Source organism: Hesperophylax consimilis, chromosome 15 (assembly GCF_061612785.1).
Source record: "Hesperophylax consimilis isolate HC1 chromosome 15, BYU_Hcon_1.0, whole genome shotgun sequence".
NCBI classification, from domain to species: Eukaryota; Metazoa; Arthropoda; class Insecta; order Trichoptera; family Limnephilidae; genus Hesperophylax; species Hesperophylax consimilis.
Genome location: NC_142850.1, coordinates 24,670,218 through 24,692,466, shown reverse-complemented (window position 1 = coordinate 24,692,466; position 22,249 = coordinate 24,670,218). Strand labels below are relative to the sequence as shown.

Sequence of the window (22,249 nt, the reverse complement as noted above, 5' to 3'; positions counted from 1 at the left end):
CAGGAGAATATGACATGAATGCATCTCAGAATAAATGAATATCTGAATTAAATAAAGCACTATGTACCAAGAACAAAAAGTTTTTAAGTTTTAAGTAAATATGTAGCATAAATATGACCTCCGGATTGCTAGTTAAGAGCCTTTCCCCTTAGACCAAGGAGCCCGTCAAACGCCTACTTTCTTCAGCAATACCTCAACAGGGCTTATTTATTATTTTTTTCCATAGGGATTGCCCTTCTCTTCCAACTTGTTGCTATGTATACCAATATATAATTTACTACTCATGTAACAGCATAAGGAATTATATATTTATAATCTCGTGTTTGCGTTTGGAAAATAAGACGAAGCAGGATTCGATGTATATTATTCATCGGAAGGAAGTACCCAAGCCTTCTGCGTTCTCATCTCATTGGAAATTTCCGTAATTTTTAAAGATCACATGCTTCGATCTGGGAAATAAAAACACGGTTTCACTAGTTTAGAAAACTTATATACCTAACTGGCAAATGCATCTTCCGCTCAAGTTGAAAACAGCAAAAAAAGCATGTTTCCAATTTTCTCGTGTTTTTACAAATCAAAACCAAATGTTCCTTTGAAATTATTAGATTTATAATTAGGTACATAAATACCTACTAATTTAATTATAAAGTTTAAGAAATTTAATTTTAAGAAATTTTACACTAGCGATGCCAATTTTACCATGCGATGTGCTTAAATATACAACTTGTGAGTGAGACACAAGGATGATTTAAATTTCATGAAGCATATTAGAGATAGAGATATCGTAAGTCTTATGGTTTGGTTTCAAACTTGGAAAGGCCATTTACTGTATCAGGACCAATAGCTTTATCACTTATCTTATAGCGTTTTGTAACATATAGCTCCCTGTACCTCGCGTTGGCTGTTATGAGGAACAATTTCCGGATATCTTGCATCTTTAATTCCCTGTTCCCGCGGGAGACTCTAGACGCGCATTCTGCTTCGTGAGAGCTACTTATTTCTATTGTTCTTGTTTTCATAAGAGGATATTTTATACACTTTATAGGATGATTTCGGAGGCCTCCCTTCGGAAATCAAGGGCGCCTATCAATAAATAAAACCCTTATTGCCATCATAAATCAAACGTAAAAGAAAGTCTCTGAAGCGTACATCTTAGCTGACTTATGCATTGTGCATGTTGAATCCACAGATAACAGAAGCATTGAAGATGAGCCATGAACCATTATTAGTATGAATTAATTGTGTTTTGCCAATATCATTCACTCAAAAGGATTAACTTTCATTGGTAGTCCGCGTAGTTCGGTCTTAGCTCGGCGACTTGTTGCCATAATCTATGGTTTGTGTGAAGGTTGCTTGCTCGTGCTTTGCCTGTAACATCTGTCCGAAAACACCAGTATTGCAAATGTAAAAAATTATCTGTACATAAGAGGGCGTTCGTATTGCTTATATTTGGGCTATTAGTGTAATAGTGCGTTTAACTGTACTTCTGCGTTCTTCTTCTTTGGATCCTCTTTTGGCCAAGCCAATTAGTACAATGATTTAAACGATATAGTTTCAAACAATCTTTTCTCTGACATTAGCGACAGTAACTTATTGATCGAAGTTGAAATAGGAATTCAATTTCGTATCTTGAGAAGAAGAATTGTAAAAATAGTATTTTTAAAGCAAAAGATTAATATAATCTGTTACTTTAGACAATCCTTTGTTTTCACGGCTATGCTTGGTGATTTAGTAGCGGTGCCCGTGTTCATGGGGTGAGGTGTGCCCGTGTTCATGGGGTGAGGTGTGTCCTGGTCATGGCGGCATTTTGGAGGAGGCCCACCACTTCCCCGCCCTGTTTTAGGTACTGATGGTACCCCTTCAGAGCTCTCGCAAGGACGCTAATTTTTTTGAAAAAAACGAGTCTACATTTAAAATTTCAAAACAAGACCTCCAAAATGTCCATGCATACGATGTTATTCGCAGTATGCAAGTGCTGTGTTTTAATAATTTTAGTAAGTTCTATTCTACTTGGTTAATATAATAAAAACACATTTACAAAATGTCAACAATAGGTAGAGAAGAATTAAAATAATACACAGCCACCTACAAAAAGAACAAAAAAGAAAAATGGTAAAGTATGCGCCTCTTTCTGTGGTGAAGGGGGTGTCGATACCCACTAACAGGCAGACCTAGGGAGAGAAAGCTGGGCGTTGGATTGGCTTCACGAGAATAAGGTTCCGCGCCCCTAAGCCAGGAAACCGGTTGTGCCTCGACGAGAAGTGTGAGTTGGGGAGCTGGCGGGCAGGCGCAGATGCGCCTGCCCGCCAGCTCAGGATCAGGAGAGGTTGAATGAGGGAGACCTTTCACCTTTTCTGCGGGCCCCACTCCACCGATCGCCTCGCATCGCAGTGAGAAGGATGAACTCATACTTCCGTCTCTCCTGGACACACTAACTCCCATATTCCTACCACCGATAATTTATTTATTTATTTACTAACGGATCAAGTCCAATTAACACATTACATATTGTACAAAGTTAATACAACAGAAATGTTATAATAAAAGATGCTATGACAAAAATAGGGCACAAAAACAATAGAGATTATGTCAAGTCAAGACAGGAAGATTAGGGCAAACCAACGAATACTAAAGAGTTTTTAGAGTGATAATATTATTGAAGTCAGAGGTGATTCTATTGATGAAGCCAAGTAGCTTAAAAGATTTATTAATCACGTTTTTAATGTGATCAAAGTGTTTTTAAAGTGACACCAAGGTCCTGAACAGTAGATAGCAAAGATCATTTAGTTTATAATCAAAAATAACACAGGCCTGCGACCAAATTGCTTTCTTTAAAATAATGGGTGATTCTTATGTATTGTAGTGCGCTGAGTTCAGAAATGCCCTCAGTTTTTTTCCAGCACGTAAGAATTTTCCGCAAAATGCATTTTTCTGCGGGATTGCCTACCTTAAGGCGTATATTTATGAATATGCCGAAAAAAGTTGTTTTTCCTATTCGGCTTTATAGTTTTATATCAGAAACTATGAAATATGATAAAAATTAGTATATTTAACAGTATTAGTTGAGATTTGGAACTTCATTCTCTTGGTACAGAAGCAGAGAAAAACAATTCGAGCCAAATTTTTCTCAAGATGGCGAACTTGTATATTGTTCTGATGTTCCCAAGTTGATGTCAATGTTTAACATTCAACATGTGTCAGATAATTGGAGGCTTTTTATTGACTCATCAAAAAGAAGTTTAAAAGCAGTTTTGCTACACAACGGCAATAAATATGCTTCTGTACCCGTGGGGCACTCTGTGCATCTAAAAGAAAAGTATAACAACATGGCATTTATACTTGATAAATTGAAATATAAGGAGTTTGGATGGCCTATCTGTGGTAATCTTAAAGTCATCTCTATGGTGCTTGGACAACAAGGTGGCTATACGAAATTCCCTTGTTTCATATGTGAGTGAGATAGCTGGGCAAAAGCACAGCATTGGAGCCAAAAAGTGTGGCCAACGAGAACTTTGAAGGTTGGAGAAAAAAATGTTCACTTTGAGTCTTTGGTTGATCCCAAAAAAGTGCTTTTACCCCCACTTCACATCAAGCTTGGACTGATGAAGCAGTTTGTCAAGGCATTGCCAAAAGATGGCGAAACGTTCAAGTACCTTGAAAAGAAATTCCCGTGACTGTCTGAGGCAAAGTTAAAGGAGGATGTTTTTGTTGGTCCGGACATTCGGAAACTAATGAAAGACAATCAGTTTGAAAAGGTGATGAATAAAGCTGAGAAAGAGGCGTGGATATCATTTAAAGAAGTTTTGACTAAGTTTTTGGGGAACAATAGGACCCGGATTATGAAGAAATTGTAAATAAAATGTTGAAATGTTTTAAAACCTTGGGGTGCTCCATGGGCTTGAAACTTAACTTTTTGAACTCCCATTTGAATTATTTCCCAGAAAACCTTGGTTCCGTAAGTGAAGAGCAGGGCGAGAGGTTCCAGCAAGACATCAAAGAAATTAAACGGAGGTACCAAGGACGATGGGATGTGAATATGATGGGAGACTAGGTTGAATAGGTTGGATGCTCCATAGAGAACTTCCAGACATCCCACACAAACGGAAAAGCTCAAAACGGAGTTTTGAGGGGAAAAGATGTAGATATTATAAAGAATTATAAATCCTTATTGTATATACATATTATTTTTATCAAATTGTATTTAAAAATGTAAATAAACAAAAATGCATGATGCATTTTTACCTATATGTACTGCGGGTTTTGGATAATTTTCATTTTCATTTTGCGGAAAATTCCTACGTGCTGGAGAAAAACTGAGGGCATATTTGGACTCAGCACACCAAAATACATACGATTCACTCATTACGGTGAAAAAAACTATCAAAAAGTGTCAATTTGCAGGCCTGTGTAATTGGTGTCTTCGCTCGGTGAAAGTCGAGTATTTTTCAAACTCACAACTTCCTCGCGTTCTCTTCTTTAAAAAGACCCTCGACACAGCATCTCCAAATAATCATAAGAAAATATTTTCCCAAAGGCCTTCTGAATGGAAAAATATTTTTTTAGGTTAAAAAAGTTGTCACACCTTTTTTATGACATGTCAAAAACATATTTATTTTAAACTTAAATTATTGGATTACATTTATAATAATTAATAGGTACAAAAATCTCTAATCTTAAAAAGCCAGTATTCTCGTTACGTGTGTATTTCCTTCATGGCAATACGGGGACATTTGGTACAGAATTAATTATATTGGAAGTTCGTTGGATGTGAAACCGACCATTTGACACGATTCTTCCCACAATTTCTGACACATTTTTGAATCTTTTGATTTCCTACTGGGTTCCTTCCGCATACAATCTCTGGAAAACAAAAAACACATTGATACATAAATATAACACTCGAACTAGTATCGCCCATAAATAGTTTTCAAAATCTATTCATGTTTAACGCGGGAGTCGAACACGTTTATTCTTGATTCAAAAGCAAATGTGTCGACCTACGGAGAAGCCACCTCTGGGCTGGAGCCAATTATTGTGAATTTTATTCACATCGAGGGAATTTTATACAACTAATTACTTTTTTATGTCGGCATCTGAATAGAAATTAGCCTGAAAAAAATCACAAAAAAAATTTTAAGTGTTTTTTTTTTTATTTAATTTATTTATTGATGTTAAGGGAATATGATATATAATCGTAAAAATATCACACCTATAATAGTGTCCAGATTCTCCCGCGCATTCCTCATCCACCGAGCAGTACACGATGGTCTGCGCCCCTGAGGCGGGCGTCTTGAAAAAGGCCCCGAATAAGCTGTCCCAGATAAAGCGGCTTCCGTAGAACATGGAATTTAGACTACGGCTGATGTCAGTCTTGACCACCCCAGGGTGGAGGCTGTAGGTTTTGATGTTGGAGATGCCTCGCTTCTGGAAGATGAACACAGATACATTATTTTTTTTAAATTTAACCCCAGCAATTTTGGAAGCTGTTTTTTTTCCAGACGTCAAACTCACGTAGAGGCTTTTTGGAGATATTTCTCCCAAACGGATTCACGGAAATAATGTTGTTTCATTTTGTATTATAGAGGGATATGTAATTTAAGCAACATTAAAGAGAGGGAGCTTCACGCTTCGTATTTTCATTTAAAGTTTTCTTAGAAATATAATAGAAAGAACAGAATTTATACATTTTCAAAGTTTGAAAAAAAAAAAAAATTAAAATGAAATGACAATATCTTTTATAATACCATTGTCTTATTAAATTTGTTTTTTATTTTGTTTGGTGTAAAGCGGTTTTTACAGTTTACGCGACGAAAAACAACGGTGATTGTCTTTAAAAACTTTATCTATTTGCATTAAAAAATGTAATATTTTTAATTCAATGTTTATATTTGAAACTATTTTATTGATTTATCTACCTAGTCACACTCTGAAATTTAATTACTTACAATAAATAAACAAAAGTTAGTATATACGGTAATATCTAAATATAGTTGTATACGGTAAAGGAACCTCTTTTGCCATCTATTTATTCCGTGCGGAAGCAATTATTTCTAGCTAGAAAACATCACACAGTATGACAATATCCAATAACTTCAAACGATTCAACCTCATTATTTGGCACAATCCTTGCATTAACGATATCAAAGCCTGCACAAAATATTAGGCACTAGTTGACGTGTACTTGGCGTTGCTGTGGGTTATCCTTAAGAGCTAGACATATACGACACAAGAATTTTCTGTAGGCCTTTTTAAGATATACAATTCCGTAGTACATTATTTTGATGTATCTCACAAGGTTTAGCCAGCGTTAGCAATGTAAGCGCACGAAAATATTTTTTTACGACTTGATTACAAAAACATCGACTTTTGTCTACTTTTTATAATTTTAATTTGCATGTATTGTACCTATATATTAACCTTTCAGGAGAAAAATATGATTTAAGATTTTCACGGCCAAAAGTTTTTTTGTTATTTGTTTTTGGGGTATTATACCGTGTTGCGCTAACTCCTTCTTTAGCCAACGTTTCGGACAGCATTGCAGTGTCCATCATCAGGGCAGATGTGTTATTTGAGGTTGTGTTAAAATGTGAGCTTATGTATGAGGTTGTGATACCGTGTTGCCAGCTCCAACCCTCTGAGCTAACATTAACGTATCATTTTTTTATTTATTTAAAGTGGTTTTCTTCGTTTAGCTCTGGTGTATCCGTCAATTACCGGATACCAAGAACTATTAAGCTTAGCTCCATCGTCTCTATTAATGTTAATGGGATTTTTATGAATTTCAATGGCCTCCGTAATCAGCCGTGCTCTATAAGTTTTGGGTCTCCCCAGGATTTCAGGAACAAATCCAAAGTAATGCCCGGTGTCAATCAAATGCTCGGCAATTGCCGATTTGTCAGGGTGGCCGAGTTTACAAGCTCTGAAGTGTTCTGAAATCCTTTTGGAGATAGTCCGCTCTGTCTGGCCTACATAGACCTTGTCACATCCGGAACAGCTGAGTTTATACACTCCATCTGTTTCCAGAGGAAACTTAGTCTTTGCAGACCTCAGTAAGTCCTGTATCTTTGTTGTTGTTCCGAAGACAGTCAGGAGAAAGTTTCTAAATCATAGTGAAAACCCTATCAAAATACTTTGCGCAGCTTAGAAGAACTAAGCGCACACACAGCGGAGAGCGACTTTACTTTACACCATTTAGATATACATACATATTAGTAATCTATTTACATCGATTCATAAAATTTGAATTCACTTTTCATTCAAATTGAACTAATAGAGATATATATTAAGAATTCGGTGAAATTCTTATATCCATTAATGAGATAAGTCAATCAAAGTGAGAGAGGGCAATAACTAGTTGAGGGCAATCATAGTCTGTTTACCCTCAAGAAAAGTAATTACTTTACAAACTTTATAAGATGTGTGTAAAATTCAAAAAATCAAATTGTAATTGTATTTTATAGCAATGGATGTCATTAATCCAAAGGTTTTGATTGATACCTACAAGATTTCAACTTAAATCGATAGATGGCAGATATGTACAAATTTAATAAATGGTGGTAATTTGTGTCAATATTTGTCACTTTTCCTCAATATCTACATTTTCATTTTATATGAGTTATATATATTTAATAATCCTATTATTTCTATTCTATTCTACTTCACTATTGGTTCAATTTGAATCGATAACTTCCCTTGGCGGCAAAAACAGTCTAAACACACTGAATAAATAAAAATATATTATTTTAATGTTCTACCAATTATTATTGATAATTTAAAGTAAAACAAAATAAATGTTTGTACAAACTTCAGGTTGTTTTGTTAAAGATTTTTATCGAATCACTAAAGTGGGTAATAACTGTCAATCACTATGAACAAGTGGGCAATCACTGTCAATCACTGTGAACAAATTGGCAAACATTCTATACTTAGCTATATTTGTTAGTTCATTTAAAAACAATGTTATTTACTTGGCTTAATACAATCGTGGGAAAGATTTGCAATGTAATTAATTTAATTTTTTGCAACTATTTATTGTTTCGTTATATGGTTGGCAGGACCGAATTCAAATTTAAAATATCCCTAAGTGGGCAATCATTACCTAGTTTACCCCTCTGTAGGAATGGAATTCATGGATTTATTTATTACCTTCAATCTTTCCGCCAATTCATACGTAAACATAGTAATAGCCAGTTTGCTCTGCCCATACGAGGTGGTCATGAAGTACATACGTTGTTTGAAATGAAGGTCATCAAAATCAAGCCAGGCAACTGAAAAAAATGGCAGATTTTTATTACAAAAAACAAAATTATCTTCTAAACATTTGTTGGGAAGTAAGAGTTTCATAGATGCACGCACAGATGGCAGTGTATAGAGCTTGCGTGGAAGTCCGCAAGATGGAGCCTGTGGCCAGTAGTCGCCAGGGCCAGTGGTAAGGCTCTCAGAGAAACTTACTGTTCCAGATTACAATTAGCCAGCTACTAGTTGGGTCGACTACCGAGTCACCTTTATGATACGCGGAGTATTAATTAAATCCCTGATTAATCTATAAGAACCATTTATTTATAAACTCCTTCCAAGACGAGTTGGAAACCTGTTTGCATGAACACAACAACATTAAAAATAGGAAAGGAATAATTGTTGTAAAAAAAAATCCTTTAAACACAATGTAGTATTTATTTGTTCAACATCTTTATTTTTTTTTTAAATAATATTGAATGTTAATTGAAAACCTCGTATGCAGGGATGCTTGCAAACATACCAGGAAAACAATTATTTATTGAATTAATTTGATTACAGAAACTAATCAACGATAATAATATTATATTTATCAGCTTTTAACCTGAAAATTACGTCAGGCTGAATAGAGCATCGAAAAATAGATGACTTAATATTATGACTACGTTCGTTCACCCTCGCCTTTGTTTCTACCTACATACGAAACGTATAACTTTCATTGGCTCTGCCGATTTGATAGTGGGTGCAGTTTGGTTGGGTCTCGGTGACAGTAGTCAAGCTTCCATATCATTATGCTGGAAATAATAAAAACTTTGATTTGACTTACGATAATGTATCAATGAAGACACACTGACAATCCTGGCCGCTTCAGATTTCTCCAACAAAGGAAGCAGCAGCACGGTGAGAAGGAAATGTCCTAGATAGTTAGTTGCAAAGGTTTTTTCGAACCCATCTTCAGTATATTCCCTTGGTCCCACGATCCCGCCATTATTTACCAGAATATCCAGTCTGTCTTCGCTCTCAAAGAACTCGTCTACACAATTCCTGACTGATGTCAGGGAACTAAGATCCAACATGATCATCCTCATGTGACCAACTTTATCCAGTTTGTTGCAACTTGACTTTATCTCTGAAATCGCTTCCTGGGCTCTGATCAAATCTCGGCATGCTAGAAAAACCTTTGCCCCTGAAAAATTATAGCAATATGTTAAATAATAATGGATACAAAAAAGGAGACTTGATCTAATTTTTATTAAAAAATCGTGTGTTGCGGAAGTATGAAGTTTGGGTAATGTTATGGTTTACAATCTTAACCCGTAGAATCATGGTTCCCTTACAACCCTACACCAGATATAAAATGTTAAATTCTATAGCTAAATAAAATATACTTTTAAAAAAAAGCATAACGGTGAGCAAAACATCATTAACTTTGCATAAATCTTCATAACACACTTATTCATTTTAATGTATTTAATGTTATCAAGTTTAATTATTTGCAGGACCCGATTTATAAAAAAAGACAGTTTATTTTTAAACTAGCTCTGCTGTGTAGTTATTATGTGTGTGACTATTGTTTTGCCTAGAAATGTTGCCCCCAATACCAGTTTTACACAGCAGAACTTGTTTAACAATAAGTAAAGAATATTAAAAGTAATAAATATCAATTGAATAATTATATTTTTGAATACATAAAAGAATACTTAATATTTCTAAATCCTTCAACTTTTTGTATTGTATATTTAGCTGCCTGCAAATAATTCATCAATAAATTATCATATCTGTGTTTATGACTGAAATAATATAAGCTTTTATTATTGTTGTAATTATACCAAGAACCGCCAATGGCAGAAATAAAATAAAATAACAAACAATGACACATTTTCATCATAAAACTAATTTTCTTTTGTCTTTTTATAACTTTATGTAAATCGTTTTGACTCGTAACCTTTACTGCAGATAACTATAAAATACATTAAAAAAAATACACTGTGTGGCAAGCCTACGCACGACGGAAGTGAAACTTTTAGTATTCTTCAATCTCTCTTTTCATTTCATTCTCTCTTTTTATAGCAATATAACTAATCGAATAAACCACAATCAATTACGTATTTCACTCGTATTACACTCACCGCGCAGTACACGAAGCAAGCAGCTGATGCCTGGCGTGGCGTCGTTGGCTAGAGAGAGAGGAAAAGAGAGAAGAGAGAGAGAGAGAACGTTCGTCAGTGGCTCCCTCACCTCAGTAAGCGACTACGGTGAGAGAGCTACAGTGAACGGTGAGCGGTGGTGGGGGTCCCGTACCCCCACCACCAAATGATCACTGTTTTTCGTGACGGTCATGAGTCGGTTTTACTCCGGTCCTAGAAAATGCATGACGCGCGTAAAGAAGTTTCACTCCAAAAAAAATAATATTATAAAAAGTAAATAAACAAAAGGAAAATATAAAGAAATAAATACACCGTAATCCTATTGTAATATTCAATTGATGCTGCATAAAATGTATTGTAGATTAATGTATAATATTATTCTTGTCGGCATTATGCAGTTTATATTTTAGAGAAGAGATAGATTTTTTTTAAATATATCTATTTGAATATCAGTTTTGTTTTGGTGAATGATTAAACGCAAATATTGGAAGCGGGAATCAACCCACTTCCCGATCGAGCTAAAACTCAGTTGATATACTGATTTTTGGTGAGAATGCATTCGATAAACTTTTGGTGTCAATGACGTACATAAATGCGGACATACCCATTTCTCTGAAATCAGACGAGATTATAGCAGTTAATATACGAAATAAATATCAGTCTGGTATCTATCTGGCAAGGTTGGAAACGCGTTTGACTCCGATTCCTGAAAAGGAAGGTTCAGTCTTCATCCAAACCATTTTTTTTTTTAATTTTAAAAGATATTTAAAAATACAAATAAATTTTAAGGGTTGTCTATTTTTTCTTATTTTATGTGTCAACAATCTCACCAGGTCAATACTGAAAGTATCTTACGTTCTGGACAGCGAAACAGTTTAATATCACACTAACCTCTTTTATAAAAGTCCCTCGCGGTTTCCTTTCCAAGTCCGGAATTACTTCCGGTAACGAGAGCAATTTTTCCATCCAGCCTCGCACTGCTCGTACACACTCCACTAGACCAAAGCATATTTCAATACTTTAAAACAAACTAAACTATAATAACGTTATCACTGAACTTAATTCTGTCTTAAATTCAACAATAACCACAAAGATATCACAAAAACATAAAACCGTTTTAACAAAATGAAAATCACTTTCCACTATTATTTAAGCATTGAAAAAAAATTATACTAACAATTTCCTTGCACGAATGTCTTTAACAACTAACGTATTACTCAAAGAATGATTGAAGTGAATAACATATTTGCTACTTATATAAAAAATTCTATCAGATTTAATTTCTTCAATTGGTACTTAAATTCAAATTAGAATAATTTTATACTGAATTTCCAGATTTGTCCAGTTTTATCAACTCTAATTCCAAATTTGGAATTTGAAAATGCCCAATGTGTATTAGTGAATTGATAAATCCATGAATAATTACTAATAATTTTATACCAATGTTCTTAGATTCTAATATTTTATTCGTTCGACCTTTCCTGGATGAATTCATTAATTTAGTGGTCGAGAATTAGATAGAAAAGGTTTGTGTGAACGTATTTAAATATTAAAACTATATTAATTATACATTTTAAGCCACTAAGTCGGCAAGGCAACTTTTTGATTCGCTGCACACAAGGCCGGATTATCAACATACCTACGTATTGATATTCTAATAACGAATGCTTAGGTACCTAAGAAAATCTTTCAGTGTCTAATTACGATTAGTTGGGGTCAGGTACTTGTAGTATTCCATAAAAAAAATTATATGTCACGTTGTATTATTTCTGTATTTTGAATTGATGATATAGGTAAAAATGACATAATTTGGATTAAATTGTAAATTGACGATAACTTGTTAAACTGTTAATTTTTGATTTTATTAAAACCTAGTTATTTTCTCTCAATCTTCATTTTCTTTGGAGCGGAGTCGCCAAGGCTACCTGAAAATAATGCGCTCAATTTATTTACTTTTTTAATGTAACGTTTTTATATCACTTATAACTAAACTTATATATTACTTATTACTAAAAAAAAATCTTACCATTTATAAATTTTAACTTCCTTTCAATATTTTATAATAAGCCATATTCTAAAACTTCCGGTAGTTGTTTGGTTTCGGTTGTCTCCTTATTGTACCTTTTTAAAGTGTCTGCTCAGAAAATTCTCATTTCTGAGCACAAACTGCCTCCTGTTTTATATATGTTTTAGTTTTAATATTCGTGTTTTGTCCTGTCCTGCTGTTATTGTTATTCTAAGTTTTGTCATCACTTGGTATAAACAGTGTATTTAGTGTTATAATATTAGATCTGTATTGGGTACGGCACACAGTAGGAATAATTTTAAGAACCACTAATACTGAATTACCATTTTTTTAAGTTTGTTATACGAGTAGTTAAACGCACTTGAAGTGAAATGACACTAAACTGCGCTATATAAATGCCATGTTGTTACTATTATTATTATTATTATTATTAACTAGTAAGATAATGTCTTGGAACTCGGTGGAACTTTTTTTAAAACTCTAGCTAATTTTAAGAAAATTAGTATTTCTTAAAACATATATTATATCCATCTTACGATAAAAATATTACATTAAAATAATTGTGTCTTAAAATACATTCCTGACGCTTTAATATTCATGTCTAAAACATTCTGATTTTAAAATAGGGAAAATAAGATGAGGGTAGTTACCCCATTACTGAATCAGGCGCAGCTAAGCAATATTGGGCTCGCGAAAAATAACTCGAATTTATGCGCATGTGCAGACTATCGGGTTGCGTTCACATAATAAATTCTTGCGGTTCATTTTGAAATGGTTTATAGAGAACGTTTCAAAGGTATTTATAATTAGTTTGAAGACAGTGCCTTTACCTATTTTTGGCCTTAATCATCCTAAAGTATCGGCCTAAATTAAGGCATATTACTGTGTTAATTGATATACCATTGTTATTATTAAATATGCTATTTTCTGAATTCTCTAAACAATTTTGAAAATGACACTTAGTTAAATAAAATGGAGTTACAGACAGACAGTTGCAGTCACAATCGAAATTTGTAATTTTATTTTAATTTCAAAATATTGTTTTAGTTATCTTTTGAGATTGCCCATTTCAGAAAAGAAGTTTTATGACATGAATACCACAGTCCAAACTGGTCTCAGCTGTCCAAAACCAATGGGACTATTAAATCCACTTTAAACATTCATTCCATTCTGAATGGTGGTTATTTAGTATCTACCAATCTAATTTAATTTTTTTTAATTTTACGTATTCTTTTGTTCTTATTATTGAATATTATTGTGTTAGTATTGTATAATCTACAAGCTTTATGAGACCTTTGGATTCCAAAAACCTCCAAACATTCCGGTGTAAACAAATTTTTATTTATTTTCCGACTTTATGTCCGGGTTAAATATTCCCCACAGGAAAAACTAAGCCCTTCCACACACTTTTCCACAAATGATCATCTAGCCAACCCACATTATGCAAGTGAATTATATAAGCATAATAAACACAGAATAATATAAAAACAACACGTCAAATCACCAGAGATCAAATGGGAAAATAATTCACCGACTCCAGATATTTTCATATCGTAGGGTTCGGCTCAGTAGAACTTCTAATTAGAAGTTCTACCGAGCCGAATTATATTATAGGTATTATAGGTCCAATTGGACCTATAAATCCTACTGATCCCTCAATATAAATATTTTGAAAAAAAATTCGTAATCCTACATGTATTTAAAATGACTGATTTTTGCATTTTTATCTATAAATTCTTTGACAGATCTAATACGCCTAAATTTTAAATGAGAGAGCTAGGTATAATGCCAGTGACCGAAATAACAAATTATTTTTTTTTTATTATTATTTAATTTACTATTTTTTTCATTATTTATTTTCATTTTATTTTTTAGTATCTATACATGTATCACAATTTAGATTTCGTTTTCGTGAATTAATTAATAATTAATAATTTTCCACATGTAATATTTGTAGGCACATATTACAAGTGAAAATTAACACAAAAGGTGTCCAATCACGTACACACTCGCGGATACAGGCTATATACTTATATGAAAATGGATGATACTACAGCAGTAATGTAAATAAATTTCGGTCCTACTCGAACTGCATGAAACCAAAAAAAGTATATATTTCGAAAGAAATCTATTAATAAAAAAATATTTATTTTAGTTTTTTATTAATTTTTTTATTAGTTTTTTTTTTCAAGTATGTATTTTGAAAAAAATTACCCTTATAATAAAATATCGGTATTATAATCATACATAAAAGATGGAAAATATGCACGTATTACAATATATTATAATACATGCATATTGTACGCAGATAAGTCGAAAAAAAACTTTTCAACGTTTGTATTGAGTTTAGTTAAAATATTGTATTAAAATAATATTTTCAATTCAAAGTGCTTTGTTTCATTTTTGAATATTTTTAGGCTGGATTAATTCGTTCCAACTATGGTAGTCTAATAAAAATTCACACTCAATAATATAGTTATATATTTTGTATTATAGTGTTTTTCTCATCATCCCTCGGTAGAATATAATACTTCAATCTTAACTTAATGTTTACATGCTTGAGAATTTCAAAGAGTAAATTTGCTCAGGTATTTACCAAAAATTAATTCTACATTCAAGTTGGCGAAAATTACATCGCGTTGAAATACTTCTATGTGAATAGTGCCTAAAATTATGTACATAGTAGAATTTCAATTTCTAGATCGTAAATGATGACGAAAATCCAACCATTTGAGAAGATTTTTCCCACAGCTTTTTGCAAAGTTCTTCATTTCTTGATTTTCGACTCGAAGTGATAATTTCGCAATCACTGGAAAAAAATACAAAATTATTTAAACATCGTTTTTTTTCTTTATATATTTTTTTTATTATTGTAGAAAGCAATTACTTTGTGGTTTGACATATTTAATAAAATAAGACACTTTTTGTTTTAAAACAAAAAAATTATTAAAAATTCGTGGTCTTAAAACAAAAAGTATTTTAGTTTATTAAATATTTTTTTCTTAAGCTGCTTAATTTTATTTATTTTTCTGAATGGTTGAAAATACAGCGCAAATCAGAATATATATTCATCGATTTTTTTTGCGCAAAGTAAGAGTGTTTTTTTAAATGATTTTAAAATAAAGCCTAATAAACTATACATATAAGAGTCAGCTCAAATTCGCTTTTTACCTGCTCTTAATAATATATTATTGTTATGTTTTTTCTTTTAAATTTTTGATAGCATAAGATGTTTTTTCTTCCCACATTGTTGAAATAATTTATATTTCTTCTAAATCTATTAATCAAATTGATGTAGATAATTAAAAGCGCCCGTATTCAAATAATAATAATTATTGTTAAACTTGTACGAATTACGGTAATCTTTCAGAGTAACTGGAGACGCTTAGTACGAATATACGATAAAACTTAGTTACTATAAAATACAACTTTAATATCACTCGGGAGAGATGTAAAATACTGCATTTAAATTACAATTACGTAAATATGAAAATTTACCTTCGTCGTTTTTGGATGACCGCCATTCTGGTGTTTTACAATTATTTCTGTTCATATTCTATGACATTTTTATTGGTTGGTATTCCTATTAAAATATAATCAGGATGCGGCTCACGTGCGTCGAGCGGTCCGTTTGAACAAAGCTATTGAATCTTCTCATCTTATGTTTTTCCATAACCCCTCGGGTCGGGGATCCCCCTCCCCCTCAAAAGGCTCTTAAAGTCGAGTAATTTTAGAAATTTATATTCATAAATATTTTCAAGGATTTGGTCGCTAGCTCCTATTTAAGGACAAATAACGTAATTCATTTCAGAGCTAATGTTAAGCTAATGTATTTTGTTACTTTTACTAACCTATAATAGAGTCCAGAATCCTGTGAGCATTTCTCATCCAGGGAACAATATATGATAGTCTGTGATCCGGCCTCCACGCTCTTGAAGAAAAGTCCCAATATGTGGTTCCAGATCCATCTCATTCCGAAAAATACGGAATTGAGGTTCCTGCCGATGTCAGTCTTGACACACCCTGGCTGCAGACTATACACCTTGACGTTGTGGATTCCTCGTTTCTGAGAAAAGATTAAAAACATATAAAATTAAATTATATATGCTAAGGCCGTTTTCGAAAGTAGATATATCAAATTTTAGATCCATGAAATTTACGATACATAAAATTTAAGATCCAAAATATTTCAGATCCATGAAATTTAAGATCCATAAAATCTAAGATCAAAAATATTTAAGATACACAAAATTTTTGATCCTTGAAATTTAAGATCCATGAAATTTAATATCCATAAAATTTAAGATCCATAGTACGAGATGTGAAAACAATGACATTATGATAGTATTGTAATTGATTTTACATAATTTGGTGAAATTAGTCAACATCTTGTCAAACTTGGAAGTGTGATCTATAAGATATCGCGAGATTAAGTTAAATTCTTGACTCCTAGGCCCCAGAACTAGGCCATTGGAACGCCTATAATATGTTTCTTGCTTTATACTAAATTCATACATCGTCCTATGCATACAATTTCACTTCACAGTGAAAATCTCCGTCCCAGATTTCCCCTTTCGTTCATACTCCTTTTTTTTACTTTACCAAAGGGGGAAGTTGTAATATAATAAAAATCTTGTTATAAAATAAAAAAAGTCTAACCTTCAATCTATCTGCCAATTCACGAGTAAACATAACAAGTGCCAATTTACTTTGACCGTATGATGCAGCTACTGTGTACCATCGATTTCGGAAAGAGAGGTCCTCCAAGTCTATATTGGAAACTGCAATAAAAGCATAAAGCTTTTTAAAAAAACAATAAAACATTTTTTTATTATTTCTAAAATAAATAAGTCGCATTTTTTAGTGTATTTCTTATAAAGCCAAGAGGGTACAGCATTAATTCATATGATTTGAAGTTGGTATTAATAATTCAATGAAGGTTAATGATATGATAATCATTCTAATTCCCAAATCTATCCTTCAGATCGAGTCATTAAAAAAACTCAACGGTTTAAAGTAATTTATTGTACATGTTCGCAAATAATTGGTGAAAGTATTGAACAAAAGGAACTAACAAAGGTTAACTAAAGGATACAACACGAAATGAATTAAAGCTAAAATAAAGGATTCAATAAAAATTCTTGTAACGAATAATCGAAAGGAGATTAAAGTAAATTAATGATAATGATTGATGTTCATATATAACTAACTGAAGGTTAAATAAAGGATGTGCCTAAACTGTACACGAAATAACGAACTGAAGGATAAACTTGCCGATGAACGAAGGAAAAAGCTGAAGGATGAATAAATTAAGGTCTAACTAAAAAAAACGAAAATATTATACGAGAAGCAGACGATTGAGAAATTACAAATCGTACGTAGGAACAAGGTATACAATTTTCTTGGACAACCAACACCTCTACCATTGATCTCTCTAAGTAGTTCGCCACGTTAGCTGACTTGATGCAGTGGTGCCCGGGTTCATGCGATGAGATATGTCCGGGTGGGTCTTGGTGGTGGGTGCCTCTGCTCACCAACTGCGTGACAGGCCAGATCACGAAAGGCTGGTTGAGGGAGACCTTTCGACCTCTCTACATCCACTTGCACCGCAGTAGGAGGATAGATTCATATGTCCGTCACTCCTGGACACACTGGTACCCAGATTCCTACCCACCCCACATGCCTGTTTGCTTTCCAGAATTTCCCTAAAAAGACCCTCCACACAGCATCCATCCCCAAAGATTACATTGGCCCTGGGAGAAATTATTTTCCTCCTTGCCTCCTGTATGGAGCTAATCTTAAAAAAATAAGCGCCCGCTGCGGTAACCTCTACATCTCTGTATAATATATTTTTTTTGTGAGTAAAACCTCAAATGGTAATACTTAATCGTTAAGACAATAACGACTTTCAAATAAAATAATGTGATACAGAAAAGACAGAAAAAGATTCACTGGCATCTCGGAATTGAATCCAGGACCTCCGCTTCCTAGATGCGACTGAATCGTTTCTGTTTAAAAAATTTCATTTGATAGTCGTTAAACTGTCTACGATGATTAAAAAATAATATTGATGATATTGACTTACTGTAATGCATGACGGAAGACACGTTAACAATCCTAGCTGCACGAGATTTCATCAGCACAGGAAGCAACAGCATGGTGAGGAGAAAGTGTCCCAGATAATTGATGCCATAGTTCTTGTCGAAACCATCAACTGTTACACCTTTCTGACCCGCCTGTCCGGCATTATTCACCAGAATATCCAGTTTTTTTTCGCTTTCGAGGACCTTATTGGCACAATTTCTCACAGAATTCAGTGCGTTGAGGTCCAAATGAAGGAATTTCAAAATGCCAAGTCCATTCAGACCTTTACAATTTGCTTTTATGTCCGCCATCGCTACGTCAGTTCTCTGTTTGTCGCGACAGGCCATCAGCACCTTGGCTCCTGTAAAAACAACTAGATTTTTGTTTCCAATTTTTTTTTTTCAAAAAATCAATTCGTTAAAAGTTAGTTTTTTTTTCTACTTTAAAACTTTAAAAAAGTGGTTCGACTGAGTAGTGAACCTTCCTACCCATGAACATGGGTCGACAACTCTACCAAACTCGCCAAATGCCGATCGGGTAGGACCGACATTTATTGCGTATATTAGTCATGTAATGTCATCCGATTTTATAAATGTATTTATATCCACGTGTGTGTACATGATTGCCACCCAATCAAAAGAAAGCATCGTCAGTTACAACGAGTCTGCCGAGTTTCAACTCAATCAGATGTCGGAAAGTGGGTTGATTTTAAAAACAAAAGTGAAATTAAAATAGATGTATCTAATAATTAAAATATACATTCCCAGGTTATAATTAATTAACTATATTTGAAAATACTAATACTATCATCGTAAGCGGAAGATGTTGTTTTTAACAGAGGGATTAAACACATGACGCTTTTGCGGAAACCAGAGGCATTTGTCATCTCAGCCACTCATCAGTTTTCTTTCCTTTACTTCAGAGATTCTAATATTCAATTCAATTATCTTCGTGTATTCATAATTTTTAAAACATTAATTTTTGCGTTACAAAATAATTAAGGGTGTGTATTGTAATAATGTACACAATAGTCTTTAAGAAGAAAACCACAGAAAGTGAAAATATGTTTTGAAATGAAAATAAAGAAAATATTAACACAAGAATCTTACTTAGAAAGTGAAATTTGGTCACTGTAACCGAGGCTCTTTTCATTTAAAGTTTATAATATTTTCCTAATAAACACACTTGCACGAAACCGGTTGGTAAAGTTTAAAGGTTAGTTTCATTATATAAGCTAGGAAAGTTGGACAAAACTATTTTTTCGGTTATCCTATACATACATAAAATTATTTTTACGTTAAGTTTTTCAAATATATTTAAAAGCAAAAAATTAATACCTACTAATATTATAAAGCCGATCACCTATTTGTATGAACAATGAACTATGACGTCATAAAATTATATCATATCTCTCCAAAATGTGTTTGCTAGCGTATAGTTGGCGTTGTGTAGTTATAAAAGGTGAAACATGAGTATAGCTGATTTATTAATATACTGTTAAAAACGGGAAGACAGGCCGTTTCCTGATAATTTTTTTGTTGTTTGTCGATATTTCATGATTTTTTTAAATGATTTTTTATTTTTAATGATAATAATTTAATAAAATATGTGCTGCTCAACTTTCTTTGTAATTATTATGAAATATATGGGGACTTCTAAACATTTTTTTACTTTTAAAAAATCAGACAGCATTAATGGAATTGATTTAAAATTAAAATTATAACATACGTACATACCTCTTCTATAAAAATCCTTTGCAGTTTCCTTTCCCAGCCCTGTATTACATCCCGTGATAAGGACAACTTTCCCGTCTAATCTCACTTTACTGTGACACTTTCCACTTTCAAAACGCATCCTAGCAAATCAACAAGAACAAATATATTCAAATCGAACTCATTCAGCCCATTTACCGTCAAAATATGTGAATCGATAACACTTTTCCTTTATCTAAAATCTTTTTTTTTACCAAAATATATCACGCATATGGTTGATTACTTATAACATCAACACATATGGTTGATTACTAACAGAATTATGCGAACGAATCTTTATAAGTTGTCGTGTGTAGCGAATTTAATGCCTTTTTACACACTTCAAACCCCCTCGTTAATGAACACCGGCTGTTTCAAGAATGACTAGTTTTTCTCTACCGGCAAGAACTCTAATAACGCATTATTAGAACCCCGAGATTGCCACGACATTTAAATAATAATTAAGGCATGTTGTAAAATTAGCCGGAAACTGCAGTGATGGCCAACTACCAATATACATATTTTTCGAGGTTATTTAGTTTAAAATGTAGATCCAGAGTGGTAAAAAATAAGCCGTGTTCAGCCTCATAACACACCCCAATTGGGGATGTCATAGTCGCACTGGCTCCGGTAAGTAGGAAACCGTTGAGACTCTTGCGAGGTACGTATAAAAAGAAATATCACAATATATTCCTTCATCTTAATATCGTATCAAATATGAATCTATTCATTGATACTTTTATATATAAATAAATTTAAATAATATGTCTTGCATATTTTAAAAAGTGAGGACTCAAACAAACGTAAATATTTGATAGTCAACTGTTTCGAACTAACTATTTAAAACTTCAGATAAAATATGTATTTCTTCGTCTTCGTAGCATCTTATTAAATAATTTAGAAGGATTCTGGCGTACCTCAACGAATGAATCCACATTAATATTACAATTTTTTAAAGCAGAGAGGTAAACTTTTGTATTTACTATATGATAATTTCTTTTCTGCATAATTTCTTTAATGTTTTAAATTAAAAGCAGGCTTTTTTTCAGAGTATCAAATTAAATAGTCATAGAAACTCGCGTACGCAAATGTATCTCTTCTAATAATAAATTTAGAATAAATTATTTCTTAGATATACCAAGTGTAATGAGGTTTCCAATACGCCAGATCTATTTAAATTAGTTTACTATTTTAAAAAAATCGTAGACTTAAATACGAGTTTAGTGTATTGTGTGATAAGTATAATCATTAAGGTCACCGGCCGGCGTTCTTCAAGGACACCGTTTGGGCCTGTAAAGGTTTAATGAAACAAAAGTTTTAGTTTTCACAATATGTTACATATTTTTTTTTAAATTTAGTTATCACGTATCCAATCAAAACTGTGTTCTGAAACAGCAATGTTATCACCTCGGTTTAATCAAATGAGAATTTTTAATTTATCATCAGTACCTGCAATCGCTTAATTTTTCATTTGCTTCGACATTTTTTCCAAATCAATAACTTCTGAAATACGTTTTATTTTATCATACAACTTTCAGAAATGATGCATCAAAGGGAGATGGGGCATAAAACATTGTTAAATTATTAGTATGAAACATCGTTAACCATTCTGGCGCAAATCGCATCTACGCGTTTCTATCTACAGACCAAATATCTACTCACCTTCATGCCATATCTCATTCTTGTTTTTTGCTGTCTATGGTTGCATCAAAACAATTCTTAATGACATACAGCTTTGTGAAATGAGACGAGGCACGACGGTTAGTGAAACACGGTGTTTTTTTCATGTGTGTATAATTTGAATAATTTTGAAATGAGTGCATCAAAAATCCGTATTGCTTAAAAAATAAATAGTACGACATTGTGACCTTTGTAATCGAAGGATGTCGGAATGTATTTAATTAGACAATTTAATAACACTTTTTTTTGCTGCTATATCCTACAAAAATGTTTAGATTTTGTTTTCTTTTCCTGTTTACAAATCTCTGCATTATTATTATTTTTTA

The 22,249-nt window shown here is 32.9% G+C and overlaps 3 protein-coding genes across 5 annotated transcripts in view; 1 reads left to right on the top strand and 2 right to left on the bottom strand.

Annotated features, from left to right (window-relative positions):
* Nucleotides 1-22,249, top strand: part of LOC149417539 (potassium voltage-gated channel subfamily KQT member 1-like) — a 297,602-nt gene that overhangs the window by 251,380 nt on the left and 23,973 nt on the right. The gene's annotated exons all lie outside the window — the stretch shown is intronic.
* LOC149417541 (retinol dehydrogenase 13-like) lies at nt 1,306-9,323 on the bottom strand. The gene is made up of 5 exons (XM_089640540.1): nt 9,062-9,323; nt 8,146-8,267; nt 5,210-5,424; nt 2,242-2,422; nt 1,306-1,377 (listed from the first exon to the last, which is right to left on the bottom strand). Exons 1-5 carry the CDS (start codon nt 9,321-9,323, stop codon nt 1,306-1,308), a joined length of 852 nt encoding a protein of 283 aa, XP_089496666.1.
* On the bottom strand, nt 9,278-20,631 carry LOC149417540 (retinol dehydrogenase 12-like). Of its 3 annotated transcripts, XM_089640073.1 has the most exons (6): nt 20,229-20,631; nt 18,494-18,865; nt 17,068-17,189; nt 16,260-16,474; nt 15,136-15,217; nt 9,278-9,421 (listed from the first exon to the last, which is right to left on the bottom strand). In XM_089640073.1, the coding sequence occupies exons 1-6, from the start codon at nt 20,344-20,346 to the stop codon at nt 9,404-9,406; spliced, it is 927 nt and encodes a 308-aa protein (XP_089496199.1). In that variant the 5' UTR covers nt 20,347-20,631; the 3' UTR covers nt 9,278-9,403. The 3 variants fall into 3 exon arrangements, with proteins under 3 accessions (XP_089496199.1, XP_089496197.1, XP_089496198.1); XM_089640071.1 differs by lacking the exon at nt 9,278-9,421 and having other exon boundaries at nt 14,765-15,217; XM_089640072.1 differs by lacking the exon at nt 9,278-9,421 and having other exon boundaries at nt 14,765-15,217; nt 18,494-18,853.

Coding starts and splice junctions, on each gene's coding strand:
- LOC149417541 (XM_089640540.1), bottom strand. CDS start 9,323: ATGAGGATGATCATGTTGGATCTTAGTTCCCTGACATCAGTCAGGAAT. Junction 5,425..8,145: donor AATTGGCGGAAAGATTGAAG/GTAATAAATAAA, acceptor TTCATCTTCCAG/AAGCGAGGCATCTCCAACAT. Junction 1,378..2,241: donor TTCTCGTCGAGGCACAACCG/GTTTCCTGGCTT, acceptor GTTTTCGGACAG/ATGTTACAGGCAAAGCACGA.
- LOC149417540 (XM_089640071.1), bottom strand. CDS start 20,346: ATGCGTTTTGAAAGTGGAAAGTGTCACAGTAAAGTGAGATTAGACGGG. Junction 17,190..18,493: donor GTCTTCCGTCATGCATTACA/GTAAGTCAATAT, acceptor CTTTTATTGCAG/TTTCCAATATAGACTTGGAG. Junction 16,475..17,067: donor AATTGGCAGATAGATTGAAG/GTTAGACTTTTT, acceptor ATCTTTTCTCAG/AAACGAGGAATCCACAACGT.